At 57.5% G+C, this 14,288-nt stretch overlaps 3 protein-coding genes across 3 annotated transcripts; 1 reads left to right on the top strand and 2 right to left on the bottom strand.

The window, feature by feature from the left end:
• Positions 1-3,756: 3,756 nt before the first annotated feature.
• Positions 3,757-7,064, bottom strand: K437DRAFT_254528 (uncharacterized protein). Its single transcript, XM_013389548.1, has 3 exons — positions 5,838-7,064; positions 5,615-5,741; positions 3,757-5,542 (listed from the first exon to the last, which is right to left on the bottom strand). The coding sequence occupies exons 1-3, from the start codon at positions 6,793-6,795 to the stop codon at positions 3,850-3,852; spliced, it is 2,778 nt and encodes a 925-aa protein (XP_013245002.1). The 5' UTR covers positions 6,796-7,064; the 3' UTR covers positions 3,757-3,849.
• Positions 7,065-7,869: 805 nt separating this feature from the next.
• K437DRAFT_254527 (uncharacterized protein) lies at positions 7,870-11,090 on the bottom strand. Its single transcript, XM_013389547.1, has 3 exons — positions 10,012-11,090; positions 8,733-9,933; positions 7,870-8,624 (listed from the first exon to the last, which is right to left on the bottom strand). The coding sequence occupies exons 1-3, from the start codon at positions 10,663-10,665 to the stop codon at positions 8,302-8,304; spliced, it is 2,178 nt and encodes a 725-aa protein (XP_013245001.1). The 5' UTR covers positions 10,666-11,090; the 3' UTR covers positions 7,870-8,301.
• Positions 11,091-12,078: 988 nt separating this feature from the next.
• On the top strand, positions 12,079-14,136 carry K437DRAFT_33002 (kinase-like protein). The gene is made up of 5 exons (XM_013389513.1): positions 12,079-12,401; positions 12,475-12,597; positions 12,667-13,311; positions 13,389-13,525; positions 13,601-14,136. Exons 1-5 carry the CDS (start codon positions 12,267-12,269, stop codon positions 14,004-14,006), a joined length of 1,446 nt encoding a protein of 481 aa, XP_013244967.1. The 5' UTR covers positions 12,079-12,266; the 3' UTR covers positions 14,007-14,136.
• Positions 14,137-14,288: the final 152 nt, after the last annotated feature.

Here is a 14,288-nt window from a genome sequence, read left to right as displayed (position 1 = left end):
CGTTGGAGTGCATCATCGACGATTTCATTCTCCTCAACATCTTTGTCGGCAACGACTTCCTGCCGCATCTGCCGCATCTGCACATTAACGAAGGAGCGCTGAATCTGCTCTTTGGTATCTACAAGCGCATCCTCCCAAGCGCTGGCGGATACCTGAATGAAGCGGGCACGCTGCGCGTTGACCGACTCGAGATGATCATCGACGAACTGAAGAGATTCGAACTGGAGAAGCTCAAGGAGGAGTTTGGCGATGCCAACTGGCTGAATAGCAAGAAGGTGCAGAATACCAATACCAAGGCTGTGCAGCGCGCCAAGGCCAAAGGCAAAATGGTGCTATCGCCTGGGCAGAAGAAGTTGTTCGAGCAGGTCGCACAGTTCGTGCTTGCGCTGCGGCAGCCCGCCAGCAAAGCGAGCGCCGCTCCCAAGGAGCTCGTCCTACCCAGCGATAAGACCGCGTCGCAAGCGGATCGCAGCTTCCTGCAGGATCTCGTGACCAGTCTCCATCTCAAGCTGTCATTTGACGATTACGACCCAGAGAGCGACGCAACGCACACGGTAGTCTCACAGCTGCCATCGTTGATCGACAAGGATGACGATGAAGATGATGATGGAGGAGGGGGTGGAGGCGATGCGATTGCCGCAGCGGAGAGCGCCGCGGCGGTCGACTGCGTTCTGAAGAAGTACCAGCAGGCCAAAGTGGAGGGCGCCAACAGTGCATCCGACTCGGGTAGTTCATCGGATATCGAAGATGAGTATCGCCGCAAGATGCACCAGAAGATCGAGGCGTCCAAAAAGCAGTATTACAAGGAAAAGATGGGCTTGGATTCTGGCGACAAGAAGCAGATGCATCAGCTTGCGTACCGATACGTCGAAGGGCTACAATGGGTCCTACATTACTATTATGGCGGTGTCGCTTCCTGGGGTTGGTTCTACGACTATCACTACGCGCCGCGTATCTCCGACCTGAATGACATCGGCACGATGAAATTCAGCTTCGATCTCGGCAAGCCATTCAAGCCTTTTGCACAGCTGATGGGTGTCCTGCCTTCGCTCAGCAAGATGCTTGTCCCCGAGGCTTTCCGCGACCTAATGACTGACCCGACATCACCGCTCATCGACTTCTACCCGCTCAACTTTGAGGCCGACCTGAACGGCAAGAAGCAGGATTGGGAGGCCGTCGTCAAGATCCCCTTCATCGAAGAGAAGCGCCTGCTCGACGCGCTCGAGCGACGTGATGGCCTGCTGAGCCCAGAAGAGAAATTCCGCAATTCGTTCGGGCCGACAGTCAAATTCTCGTTTGATGCGAACAACGAATACTTCCACCCTTCTTCGCTGCCCGGCAGCTTTCCAGACATTCTCCACTCCAAAGCCAAGATCCTAGACTTCCATCTACCCACGCTCGACGGACTGCACCTTGTACAAGGGCTCTGCGACGGTGTGCACCTCGGTGTCAATGCACTTGCCGGCTTCCCAAGCATTAAGACACTCCCGCACTTTGCCCAGCTCGGCCACCACGGTGTCAGCGTCTTCCAGAGCGAGAGCAGAAATGATTCCATGATCATTCACGTGGAGAATACATTCGAAGGTACCAAATCAGAAGACCTGGCGGCGCAGACGATCGGCCAGCGGACGTTCATCGGCTGGCCGTACCTGACCGAGGCACTTGTTGTCGGCGTCAGCGACGAGCTCTTCCGTTACGAGATGGCCTCCGTCGGCGGTACTAAGCGCATCGTCTCGAATCCGCATACGCCCGAGGCGGCTAATGCGTTCAGGCGCAAAGCTGAGCGCATCGAGCAGCACTACAGTCGCAGGTACGGTGTCATCATTGGCAAAATCGACATGCTGCTGCACGTGCGTACCCTCAAAGGCTTGTTGCGCTTGCAGGACAGCTCGTTCATCAAGGAGTACGAACTGAGCCCGGAGAAAGAGCTCGACCAGGCGTTGCAGCTCTCCGTGCCTCAAGTCGTACAAGAGGACGAGCGGTACCTGGAAAAAGCCGCCATACCCGTCAGGCACGAGCTGCCCGCAGGCACCAAAGCTTTCTTCCTCGGGAAAGACTTGTACGGTACGCCAGCCTGCGTTGTTGGATCTGTTAAGGATTCGCTTGCTATCGAGCTGGCAGTCTACTCGAATCAGGCAAAGGAGAACGCCGCGCTACGTAGTCTCATCGAACGACGCACGGAAGAAGTCTTCTACCCTTCGCACGTCGTCGCAAAGATGTGCGGCTTGCATGGACTCACGCTGGCTAAGGTCACCAGCAGCATGCTCGTTCAGTGGAAGGACCAGAAGGTCCACGTGGGGTTGAACCTCAAATTCGAGGCAAAGAGTCAAAAAGTCCTGGGGTATAGTCGCAAGAACATTCACGGATGGGAGTATAGCGATCGAGCAGTGGCGCTCATCAAAGAGTTCAAGGTGAGTTCCTGCAGCAGGCATTACTCTAGACGCTGCCACTGACTTGGCCTTCGTTGCAAAGAATGCGTTCCCGGAGATCATGCAAAGGCTGGAAAACAATGCCAGAGACGACCTGAAGTCGGCACAGCAATTCTTTGGACCTGACCCGAATGTTGTTGATGGCCGCATGAAGGAACTGAAGCAGTGGATTAAGGAGAAGGGTGTCCGGGATTTGGAGGCGGTGCCTCTATTTGCCGAGTCGCTTGGTCGCGAGGTCGTGCAGACGATAGAAGGGTTCACGGAACGGTTGGCACAAGCGCGATCAAACCTCCAAGGTGCTGCCAGTGTCAAGCGCATGGTGATCAAAGGTATCCCACGTATGGCGCTCATCAAGCCGAACCATGCGCCTTTCCGTCTGCGCGGACAGAAATTCGGGCTGGGCGACCGTGTCGTCGTCGTGCAGGACAGTGGCAACGTGCCACTCGCAGCTCGTGGAGTCGTTGTTGGCATCAATACAAGCAACATTGATGTCGTCTTCGATGTGCCCTTCTTATCTGGCAGCACATTATCAGGAAGGTGCAGCCCTTACCGCGGCGGTACTGTTAGTTTCCACTCTGCCCTCAACCTGAGCATGCCACAATTCGTCACGGATACAACGAAAGACTTCACTATTGAGGCTGCCAAGGACCCGCTCGAGAGAACGCTGAGTGCTCTCAACGGTCTCAGCCTCCAGGGGTCTTCGCCTTCCAATGGACACGCCGGTCACATTGGGGGCTCAGGCAGGCGCGAGGAGGCTGCTGGAGGACGACGCGGAGCCGTCGTTAAGCCTCCGAGTACATTTACACCTGCGCCGCAAGCCGCTCGCGGACGCGGACGCGGAGGTCCAGTCAGGTTGCTACAGCGCCAAGGCCCGCCTCATGCCACTGTGACGCCCCAAGCACCTTTTGCAGGCGTCGCTGCAGGCAGAGCTCGCCCGAGCGAGGCGCAGGCTCGCGCGCAGGCCAACGTCAACCCTCATCTTGCTGTTCTGAACGCTGGGCTCGGCAACGGTCATGCTGGCAGACAACAGCCCGGCAGAGGACGCGGAGGCCGTGGGGGACACCGCGGAGGCCATCGGGGCGGCCGCGGGGGAGCCCGGCCACCGCAGCACCAGTCGGCTCCTGTTCATTCGCAGTGATCGCACACGCAAATGTCATAGTTGAATATGTACTGTAATTACGTGTAGCAGTGAGCGTCGCTTGAAACGGACGAATGGGGAATCCGTTGCACGCAGTATTGCAGGGTGGGTACAAATGTTGACGGGGAATGATAGTGCGGACCTCAGGGTGACACGTTAGCCCCTCCCGAATCCTGTTCAGGAAGCCACACGCAGACCCATTGAAAAGGGCCTAACGAACGGGAAGACGAGACATCATTGTTTTGCCGACTCTTTTCTTCACTCGTAGCCCGAGATGTACTTTCAACCGCCACTAACGGGCGGAATGACAGCTACCTCTTCGCCTCCGTTGAGCATCGTCGACGCTGCATGTTCGACGTCGACCATCTCTTCATCGACGCTCCACTTGGACGCCTTGACCGTCCTCTCGAAATCGCCGAGCAGATCTTCCTTTTCATGCTTCTTCACCAGCATTGCGGTCAGTTGCGCCAGTGCAAACGGCGTCTCGGGCAGCTCGACGTCCTCCTCGCTCTTCTTGATCGCCGCTCGTGCGCCAGCAAAATAGAGCACTTTAACCGTCTTCCCGCTCAAAGGCGCTGCTGCCACCGTTGCTGACGAGTCCTCCTCCGCGCTGTTAGGCTCGTGTGCGTGTCCGTTGATCTTTGATGCGCTGACCGTTGCTACGCCCACCGCGCCTGCCCCTTCCGCAGCGTTAACATCCGCGCCGTGCGCATGGCCATTGGCCATCGGAAAAGTCTTCTGCGAATCAGCGGACCCTTGCTTGCGCGGACTCGAGGTGTGTAATGATGACGACGGCGGCCGGGGCTTCTTGTCATCCTCGCCGACAACCGTGCTCGCAGCACTGATGTTTCGACTGTCGGCGCGCTTATAATGGTGGCCGCCTGCATGGCCCAGCCCAACGCCGGCTACGCCGGCCTTAAGGTTCTTGAAGAAGTGCGAGCCCCCGCGGACAAAGTCCTGGAAGCCGTCTTTGAACTGGCCACTGTGGTGCTGAGCATCATCGTGCTCGTGGCCGAGGCAGTGTCGCGCATCACGCGGCGTCTCTGGATCAGGGACAGAGCTGACCGAGTCGTCCTTATCATGCTTGTTTTTCTTGTTCTCCTTGCTCGGCGATGTGGAGCTGCGCTTGGTCAGCTTCTCCATGAACGGGTGCTTGCTATTCTTGGGCGTCTCGGGCGTGGCTGCGACCGAGATGGACGGCGAAGGCGAAATCCCAGAGGCGACGACCATGGCATCCCCTATGATCGTAGCGGGCTCTTCGATGGTGCTCTCCAGCTGTACGTCCTCCCGTGTGCCCGTGGTCGTTGCGATGCTGAATTGCCGCTCGAGCGGATTGTCGCTGAGTGTCGTGGACGGCGTCGCGAAGACCTCGCCACCGCTCATCACCACAGAGCTCGTCCGGTCCAGCTCGGACATGCCTCGATTCTCTCCAAGCGTTGCTACGTGTGCATCAGCAGTTCCTGCAGCAGCAAGATTCGCGCCACCGTCGGCACGTTCATCGCCGCTGGCTTGCTGAGCGTGGCCGTTGGCCTTCGTTGTGGACCCTACAGTGGCGGACAATGTGGCCAGTTCTGTGATGCATGCCGCAGAAACAGAGGCGGAGAGTGTCTCTCGCATCTGTGGAGCTTCGATCGCTTGCTGTCGCCCTTCCTGATCCGCACCGCTTGAGCCTGGCGCTTGGGCCGCCATCAGCGTCGGCGTCTGGGCGACAGCATCGGCGCTGGCATCTGCAGCTGCACCACCCGTGAGCAAGCTCTCCGGCACAATCTCCTTCGTGGGCTCCTTCCCCGTCTCCTTAGAGAGCGGCGCATCGGCGTAATCTTCCCCGCCGCGGATGACCCACTCGGCAGCTCCGATCTCACCATTGCACTTTTCCAGAAAGCGGCTCAGCATCTGCTCGCGTCGCTCCTTGATGACGCGTACCAGGTCGGGCCAGTAGGCTGTATGGTCATATGTAAAGTCGAGCTGACCACCACTTAAAAGAGAAAGCCCAGCACAGGTCAATAAAATGAATGCAGGTCTGCTAACATGCCCGCCGGCCACTTACAAGTCCCCGCTCAGCTGCGCAAGCGGTACCTCATCCTTAATGCTCGCATCAAACTTGACCTTGGCTTTGGTGTTTGGGTCGATGAAGCTCTGAACTGCGTTGTAGAAGGCCTTGAAGATCCACGGGACTGCCAAGGCAACGAGTCCAAAGCGCGATCAGCACATTGCGGATGACCTCAAGAATGAATATGCATGCACGACGACCATTTACCCGCTGGACTCACCATTGATACAAAGCGCAATACCGAGGCGCTCGACGTAATGATTTTGTAAGATGTAAAGCATGAGCTTGGCGTTGCTGATACTTGTCGGGTTGCGACTCTTGTGCTCGAAATTGATGAGTAAAGCGAGCTGTTCGACGCCGGGCGGCATCATGTCAATGCACGCCTCGAGGATCCAGACTGCGAAGCGCATCTGGCGCGGGGATTCCTCCGTGTCATTCCTGTGCGGATGCATGTAGTGCAACGGCCGGCAGTGGCGGTCGAAACCGAGCACGGTCTCCTTGCCGCACTTGGCCTCCGGCTCGACTTCCTCCGGCGAGATCGAGTCGACGCCGTACTCTCTGCGCCAGGCAATCGTGTCCGTCAGTCGCTTCTTGGCCACCTCAACGTCCCACTTGGCCGCACGCAGGTAGCGCAGCATGCTGTCGCGCGTCAGCATGCGCATCTTTTCCCATTCGCTCGGTGCGCGCGTCTCGGCCGCTTTTCCGGTCGCACGCTTGTCTGGCAACACGATGGGGTACTCTTTCACGCCCTGGAAATGCTCCAGGATCTGTTGGTACTTGTGCTGCTGCTCCTCGGTCAGCCGTGCCGGCAGTTTCGGTAGGCAGCCTTCTTCCGGCTGTGGAAAAACACCGTTGAAGCCCTTGAGCTCCTTGTCGGAAAAGCTCTCTGGATCTGGATCTGCAAGCAGGGAGGACACGCTGGTCGGGACGTAGGACAGAGGGCGCTTGCGGGTCGCCCTGGACTTGGCGCGTGTGAGGAGTGAGGGACGAGAGCGCCCGTCATGGCCGCTGCCGTTGGCGCTCCCGTTGGGGTAACTGCTGCTGCTACTGCTACCGTCATCCATTGTTGCCGACTCGGTCGATGCGCGAGCGTGTCCGGAGACAAATGGGGATACGCTGGAGAGCACGGAGCGCTGCGACTTGCGCGATTCCATCTTGTGAAGCCCCGCGGCGGACATGGCGCTGCAAAATCCCTCGTCTAGTTCCCGGGCCTTGAGGTATGATGGGGATAGATCCTGCTCTCGGCAAGTGAGGTTATCGATGGCAACCGAAAGTGAAGATATGCAGAGAAGTCGGCGTCACAAAGCACGAAGGGGTAGTTGCAGAGGCTGATGTTTGAACTGGCATATATCCGTGGGCAGGGGGAGGATTTGCAAAGATGAGCTGAACAAGCCGCTCACACCTTTATGTCCAAGTCAGCTCTCTCCTATCAGTCAAGCTTGCCCCGCCAAGGGAGAGGTTCCCAGCAGCATACACATCCAACTCTGATCTCCCTTTCCATCTTCCATCCGAATGGGTTTCTTTCCTCAGCAGCAAACACCCTGACTACGTACATACGCCCAATAGGTGCGCAGATCAGCCAGTCAGAGAGCCAGCCGACGTAATGTTGTCGTGTTAGCACTCCAAAAAGAAAGAAAGGAAGCGCCTCCAACCCAAGCCTTCGTTATAAATTTCCGTTTCTTTTTCGGTCTATTTTCGGGTGTTCCCCGAAAATATGCAATATTTCCTGCCCCGGAAAATAGATCCTGGTGGCAGGAGTTCGAGAAGTGCCAGCTTCACATCATCACGCAGCGCTCGTTCATCTCTCTTCCCTCATATAAGGGAGAGCTCAGCGCAACCGCTGCCGTCGTCGCTGCTGCTGCCCATGCATACGACGGCGAAAGTCTTTCCGCTCCTCTTCCGATGGCCAAGATCACAACGATCGTTACTTTTGGCACGGGGGCCTGACGTGCCTTCATCCGGGTCCGCTGCGACCCCAGGGGCGACCGGTGCCCACTCTCGCTAATGGCCGTGGCAAACCATGTGCTTGCTAATAATAATAGCTCACGGTATCACCGAGGAGCCCAAAGATCGAAGGCTGCTCTCGGCGCCCTCTCTCTGCGGACATACCAATATTATTAATATTCATAAATGCGTGATCAGTGTTGATGAGGCAACCATGCACTGGACAGCGCTCGGCGTCATCGTCGACTTGGCTGCTGGGAAGCTCATTTGCCATTCCCTCCATCGCTTGGCCCACTCACTGTTCTCTGCTGCTTCTGCACGTCCTATATGCGACAGGTGCGTACAACGTGCTTCCTTTCACGGCCATGCGTTTTCTGCCTGGCCGACTCACCAGCCACGGCGACCCTCATCGCGGGGCGCCGCGCTTTGTGGCACTCGATTTCTGAGGTCTCAATTGTCAGCGCTGAGTGCGGGGTCCCCGCTGAAAGCTACACGCTGTACACAGAATGCCTGGCTCACGAAAGAGATGAGCTGCTTTCGCCCGCTTTCAGGCCGGTGCGTGCACAGCTCGAGCGAGTTCTCAAAATTCTTTTCAGCTCGCTCGACGTTTACAACACTAGCGCCAGGGACACGTAGAACAGCAGAAAGGAAAGCCTCATCAGCGCGCATGCGCAATGCTCTCGTGCTACATCCTCGTTCAGTCACTTTGCTTGCTCGCGCGGAGACGTGATTCGTCGTCATCATCCTCGGCGGAGATCCCACAGCTTCATGCTCGCATCCCACATAAGGTTGGAGGCAGGAGCGGTTGCTGCTGTTGGAGAAGCATCTCCGCCTTCGTCGGAAGGCGCGCTCATCGTTGGCGAAGAAGTCGAAGTCGCGGATAAAGATGACGGTGAAGACGACGGTGAGGACAAGCCGGAAGGCTCCCCGCTACCGCTTTCGTCACTGTCACTCTCCTCTTCATCGTCTACCAGCTGCTGCGCCTCGAACAGTGCTCTCCGCGAGCCTGCAGTCGTGAGTAACATTGGATAGTAGGGGTGCAGCACGCAGCTCGTAACGACATCTATGATAAGCAAGTCCAAATGGCAGCATGCGAATAAACCAATCATGTTAGTCGCAGGCTCCGATAAAGCTCTGGAGCTTGTAGCGCAAGGGAAGGAGTCCGACACACCTTCGTGAGAGTGGAAGCTGTATTGAGGCAACTTGAACCAGTCCTTTCCCTGTGTTGCCTCGGATTTGTTGGGCCCTGAAGGCCCGCTGAGTAGCGCATCCTCGCTGATATTCCAGACGTGCACCCATCCCCCTCCTTCTCCCTCCTCCTGTTTACCGTCGATAAGCGACGCAGGCGGGGGCCCGCCGGAGACGAGCCACCGGCCCGCCCAGTCGACATCAAAAAAGACCCTCTGATTGTTCGGCCGAGCTGTACGCGTGCTGGAACGTGCTGCCGCCGCCGCTGCTGCGACTGGTGACGGTGACGCAGAGCGCTCGACCCGCCCAGTCATAAGCACAGCAGCGATGCACTGGGCGCTTGCTGTCCGTTCAAAGTCGACTTCGTCGAACGACAGACCCTGATTGTCGAACGAGCCGGTGCTATGTTTCCGTCTGGGGAGATAGCGAGTATCGTACACGATGATCCTTCCTTTGTGTCGTCGTTGCGCAACGAAGAGCAGGTATGGTATCGTCGGGTGAAAGAGGATCTGCGAGGCCGCCGCGTCTTCTTCGCCGTCGCCTTGAACCCCGTGATTGTAATCATCATCATCGGCATTACTGGCTGAAGGCAGTCCAGCGCGCCAACCAGAAAGACAAGCATTCAGCCCGATGCCCGCTAGCGTTTCCATCTTGTGCGGATCCCAAGCAGCACCGTCCGCTGCCGCCAGATAGCGTAGAGCAGCTGTCGAGTAGAGCCCGATGCCGCCGTCGAGCGTCGCAATCGCGAGGATCTCCTCGCCCGCCTTGGCTGATGGGTCATCGCCGCCCCGCTCTACCGAAGCGCAGTCAAACGCAATGTCGAAGCAAGAGATGATACCGCGCTGGCCGATCGAGCCACCAACAGCGTTGCAGGTGATGCTTTGATTTCGTTTTCGGCGTTTGACTGCCCGGTCGTGCGCCGCATGCTCCTGGCGTGTAGCAGCGAGAGCTTTAGCTGCCGAATGGCCTGCCTTGAGTCCGAGGCTCACGCGTCCGGCCCGATTGATACCTTCGCTTTCCGCCAAGTTGAAGAGCCCCAGCTGGGCGGTGCTGGAGAGGCCGGCGTACATGACCAGCTGCGGTGGGTGTTCAGACGAGGTCATGGACGGATAGAGAGAGAACGCCAAAGTGTGCGCCGAGAGCAATGTCTCGATGTGTGATTCGAGGCTATAGCTCGAGCGTGTCTGCATGGCGACAAGAGCAAAGGTCAGAAGTTCCATAGTCCCGTAGGAAAATCTTCCGTGAAGTGCAGCGCTGCTCACCTTGCCTGTATGCGCATCAACGAGTTTGATTGGAGTATCACGACAGCTGACGATGAACAGCCACGGGTGCGAAGCGTGTTGCGGTTGATTCTCTTGCAGAGGAGCATACGCCGCATAAGGGTACCAGGCCCCCTCAACAATGGGACTTGGCGCGATCCACTCTAGGGTGCGCTCGAGCTGCAAGGCATGCCCCACTTCACTCACACCTTCAGCCTTCGGGTTGCTCTTGTCACCTTTGCCGTTGACCAGAGTCTCGCATTTCAAGTTACGTAGTGCGGCAGAAGTGTTGACCACCTTGAAGATCTCAATCCGGTGGTCTTCAGACTGCGTCAGGATATGCGAACCACCATCTGGCGACCACCTTGCCCTGCGCCAGAAGACGCATCGCCTTGGTGCCTGAGCGTGCCGCTCGGTGCCTCTGCATTTCTTGTTGGGATATATATCGCGGCGAGGCCTGGTGTCCACTACCCGTGCGGCGTTGGGCGAAGGTGTGCACGCGAGGCAGGTGGGCGGGCGCCGGCCTAAGTCGAAGTGATATGGAGGCGGCACCGGCTGCGACGGCTCGTTGTTCTTTATCGCATTCTCGTCCGCAACCGGCTGCAGGCTCGAGTCTTGTAGACCAGAGCGACCATCGTAGCTCACTTGCTGCGACATTGACATCGATACCGCGCTCCTCCGCGATGATGGCCTATGAGCTGATCATCCCCTACCCGTACGTATCCGCTTTCGTGATGTACATGAGACCAGCAGGACGACGGTGCCTCAATTGGAGCTTTGGAAGACTCGGACGAGGGCGAGACAAGCAGAGAACCCCGCGTCCCGGGAAAGTGATGTCACAGTGTCGAGAACAAGCCGGGATGCGAGGCCAGACGAGGGCCAAAAACGGGGCATTTGGAGGGCTTTGCAGTAACATAAGCCATAGATTCCAATGCTTTTGGCGGAGTTGCACCGTGCGGCACGCAGTTCATCTTTGTGACCGTCTGGCATCTTGGTGAGCTTGGTGGCGTGCGGCGGCAAAGAGCGAGCCTGCGGCAGGCTGGGCGGACAGGCGCACGAGAGAGCACCCTCCGGGCTCACGGCTCTAGGCCCCAGAACTTCAGAATGTAGAGCGTGGCCACAGATGGAGAGCTGCGCACAAATGGAAGCAGAGCGCAGCCGTCTCGTTGCGAAAGGTCGCCGAGGCCAGGAGAGCCGCACTTGGCAGCAGCCGGCTGGCTTTGGGTGGGGTGGGAGACACTGTGGTACAGAGGCGCAGCGGCAGAAGGCAGAAGGGGCCTGCGAATAGGACGTCCGAACTACGTGACATTGCGTTGGCCGATGCCCCTGCACCTGTGTCCTGTAGGCTCCTGCGTCGCCGCGCCACCTCACCCTCAACCAGCCCAGCGCCCGCCAACTCTGGACTGCAATAGGGCGACGAGGACACTTTTTTCCAATCAACCTCGCTCTCGCTGGTCGACATGCTCTTGATCTCCTGGCCTTATTGGTAACATGATGGAAATCTCCTCTCAAGTCTCAGGCATGCCTTGCAATTGGGCTTGTGCGAGCGCAAGTACAGACTTGCTCATAGGCGATAGCGGCTTGCACTTTGGGTGCGATCCCACCGACCGGCTCCAAAGTTCACGCCATAAGTAGCCAGCGCCCAGCGGATTTGGACGTCTAAAGCGCGTGCGTGGATCAAGGGAGAACAGAGCAGATTGGAAGACGGGTCTACCTTTGTGCAGCAGTAGGGCCTGGTTGTCAGCGGAGAGCTTCCCAAGGTCGCCCAAGTGAGTACATGCCCTGCTTGCATCACAGGCTCACGACTGGACGCCTGGATATTGTGGACCCCTCGCATTCCCAGCAGCTTTGTCGTCCCCAACTCACCCCGCGCCTGGCCCATCGGAACGGCACGCACTTGAGCCTTTCATCGAAAGGCACCCGTACCAGTCGCCCGAGAGGGCGCCAATCAAAACCAACGCGCTTGCCTCTCAGCCTGATTGCGCTGGGCTCACATTAAGCAGCCTGATAAAGGATCACGGCTGCGGTCGGAGAAGGGCTGCGAGGATTGTGCTGCAAACACACCAATAGCAAACGTTGCATTCTGCCATCGTCTGCGTTGTGCAAACAGCACTTTTGCGCCGTTGATAATCGGAAGGGCACATCGAAGGACATTGAGCACAGAGGCTCCCATATAGGTGCGACTCCGCTCATCCGTCACGACAGGCGTCTGAACTGGAGAAACCTCAGAAAGTCCGCACCATCGCAGTATCGCCAAGATGGGCATCCTGTGCTGCAAGCCGGAGCCGGTCGACTTTGATGGCCCGGTGGACTTGTACCACTTTTACCTGCTTCGAGCCGTAGGCAAGGGTGCTTTTGGCAAGGTGCGGGTCGTGCAACACAAGCAGACAAAGGTGATCGGCAAGCAGATTGCATTATGTCCGTGTCTGCGATGTGCGAGCGCTGAAGCGATGTCTTTACCCACAGAATCTGTATGCGCTGAAGTACATCAACAAAGCAAAATGCATCAAGATGCGAGCGGTCTCGAACATTATACAGGAGCGCAGATTATTAGAAGAGATTGAGAGTCCATTTGTTTGCAATCTTCGAGTGAGAGCAGCAACTTGGTCCAGAGGGGCGAGCCTCCTATGCTGACGAACTCGTCGCCACCGCTTGCAGTACGCATTCCAAGATGACGAGAACATGTTCATGGTGCTGGATCTCATGCTTGGTGGCGATCTCCGATTCCACCTGGACCGCAATGGCAACATGCGTGAAGACATTGTGCGCTTCTATGTTGCCGAGATCTCGCTAGCGCTCGCCTACCTGCACTCGATTCAGATTGTGCATCGCGACCTGAAGCCAGACAATGTCCTGCTCGACGAAAAGGGCCATGCGCACATAACCGACTTCAACATCGCAGTGCACTTCTCTACGCGGCGAGCTCTCACCAGCGTCGCGGGGAGCATGGCATACATGGCGCCAGAGGTACTTGCCAAGCGCGGTTACCTCAACTCAGTGGACTGGTGGAGCCTGGGCGTGATGGCGTACGAGCTGCTCTTTGGGCGACGGCCGTTCCGCGGGAAAACGAACAGTGCGCTCACGCACAGCATCATGCACGACAAGTGCATCTTTCCGGACAATGTCGGCAAGATGGTTAGTGCCGAGGCGGTGTCGTTCATCAATGCCTTGCTGGAGCGGGACGTGAAGAAGAGGATCGGGTGCCGAGGGGGCATCACAGACATCAAATCACATCCATTCTTTGCGGGCATGGACTGGGAAGCGCTTGAGGCGAAAGAAGCGATTCCGCCATTCGAACCAGATGTGAGTCGCGCTCACAAGAGGCGATCCTATTCACAATTGAACAAGCACCTCAACCATCTCTTCTTTGCGCCTTGCAGAGTAAGAAGGCGAACTTTGATGCAACGCACGAGCTCGAGGAGCTGCTGCTCGAGGACAATCCGCTAAAAGCCAGGAAACGAAAAGAGGATGTAGACATTAATTCTCTTCCGCCAGAATTGCGTCTGATGGAAGATCAGTGAGTGGATGGTGCGCTTCCAGATGGGAGCTCAATGAGGATAACCTGGAATACGCTCCCATCATTCCCCCTCAGCTTCTTGCCATTCGACCACCTCAAGCAACGGCGACGCTCCTACTTCAAGACGCCTAGACAAGGCACTAACGACGTGGGCACCGTTTCGCAAATTTCGGGGAGCACTGGCGTCGCACTAGCCGACCAGCCATTGGCCGAGATGGACGCGCCGGGAGGTCCTTGTCCGCGACCACACTCGACCAGCAGTGTCGCCGCCTCGAATGTTTCGCTGACACTCGGGAGCAACGGGCAAGCGCATCCGCAGTACACGATTAGGCCGGGGAGCGCATCAGCTACAGGTAAGGTCGCCGTTGTCGGCCTGCGGAGCGAGAAGGGTGCCGGCGCGGACGCCGGCCAGGAGGTCATCTCGGACGCTCGGTCCAATGGACATGTTGCAGATCCAGAGAAGTCAGGGTATGCTACGTAGACCATGTCGTTCACTGCACCTTCCTCTCTTGTTCGTTGGCGCGCGAAGGACACGCCCCCCCCCTGGCGTCAGACACAGCTACAGCGCCGAATACACTTCGACCGGACACCCGGTCGCAAGGGCTCCTGCAGACTCTCACGCCCACACTGACACTCACACCACACAATGTCTTTGCCACGCACACGCATACCACCATCTCTGCAAGGCTTCGGACTCAGCCAACGATCTTCCGAGCACTTGCCATTACACAGATACACACTCATTTGACACAGCAGATTCCCC

This window comes from Tilletiaria anomala, assembly GCF_000711695.1.
Source record: "Tilletiaria anomala UBC 951 chromosome Unknown K437scaffold_13, whole genome shotgun sequence".
Lineage (NCBI taxonomy): Eukaryota > Fungi > Basidiomycota > Exobasidiomycetes > Georgefischeriales > Tilletiariaceae > Tilletiaria > Tilletiaria anomala.
The sequence above is the reverse complement of the archived record's forward strand: the minus strand, read 5'-3'. Positions and strand labels throughout refer to the sequence as shown.

Excerpts from the sequence above, each read along its gene's own strand:
- K437DRAFT_254528 (XM_013389548.1), bottom strand. The coding sequence starts at position 6,795 with ATGTCCGCCGCGGGGCTTCACAAGATGGAATCGCGCAAGTCGCAGCGC. Across the intron at positions 5,742-5,837 it reads TATTGCGCTTTGTATCAATG|TCCCGTGGATCTTCAAGGCC; the intron begins GTGAGTCCAGCG and ends TTGCCTTGGCAG. Across the intron at positions 5,543-5,614 it reads GCGCAGCTGAGCGGGGACTT|TGGTGGTCAGCTCGACTTTA; the intron begins GTAAGTGGCCGG and ends TTCTCTTTTAAG.
- K437DRAFT_254527 (XM_013389547.1), bottom strand. The coding sequence starts at position 10,665 with ATGTCGCAGCAAGTGAGCTACGATGGTCGCTCTGGTCTACAAGACTCG. Across the intron at positions 9,934-10,011 it reads TTGATGCGCATACAGGCAAG|ACACGCTCGAGCTATAGCCT; the intron begins GTGAGCAGCGCT and ends GTCGCCATGCAG. Across the intron at positions 8,625-8,732 it reads CAGCTTCCACTCTCACGAAG|ATGTCGTTACGAGCTGCGTG; the intron begins GTGTGTCGGACT and ends TGCTTATCATAG.
- K437DRAFT_33002 (XM_013389513.1), top strand. The coding sequence starts at position 12,267 with ATGGGCATCCTGTGCTGCAAGCCGGAGCCGGTCGACTTTGATGGCCCG. Across the intron at positions 12,402-12,474 it reads TGCAACACAAGCAGACAAAG|AATCTGTATGCGCTGAAGTA; the intron begins GTGATCGGCAAG and ends CTTTACCCACAG. Across the intron at positions 13,312-13,388 it reads TTCCGCCATTCGAACCAGAT|AGTAAGAAGGCGAACTTTGA; the intron begins GTGAGTCGCGCT and ends TGCGCCTTGCAG.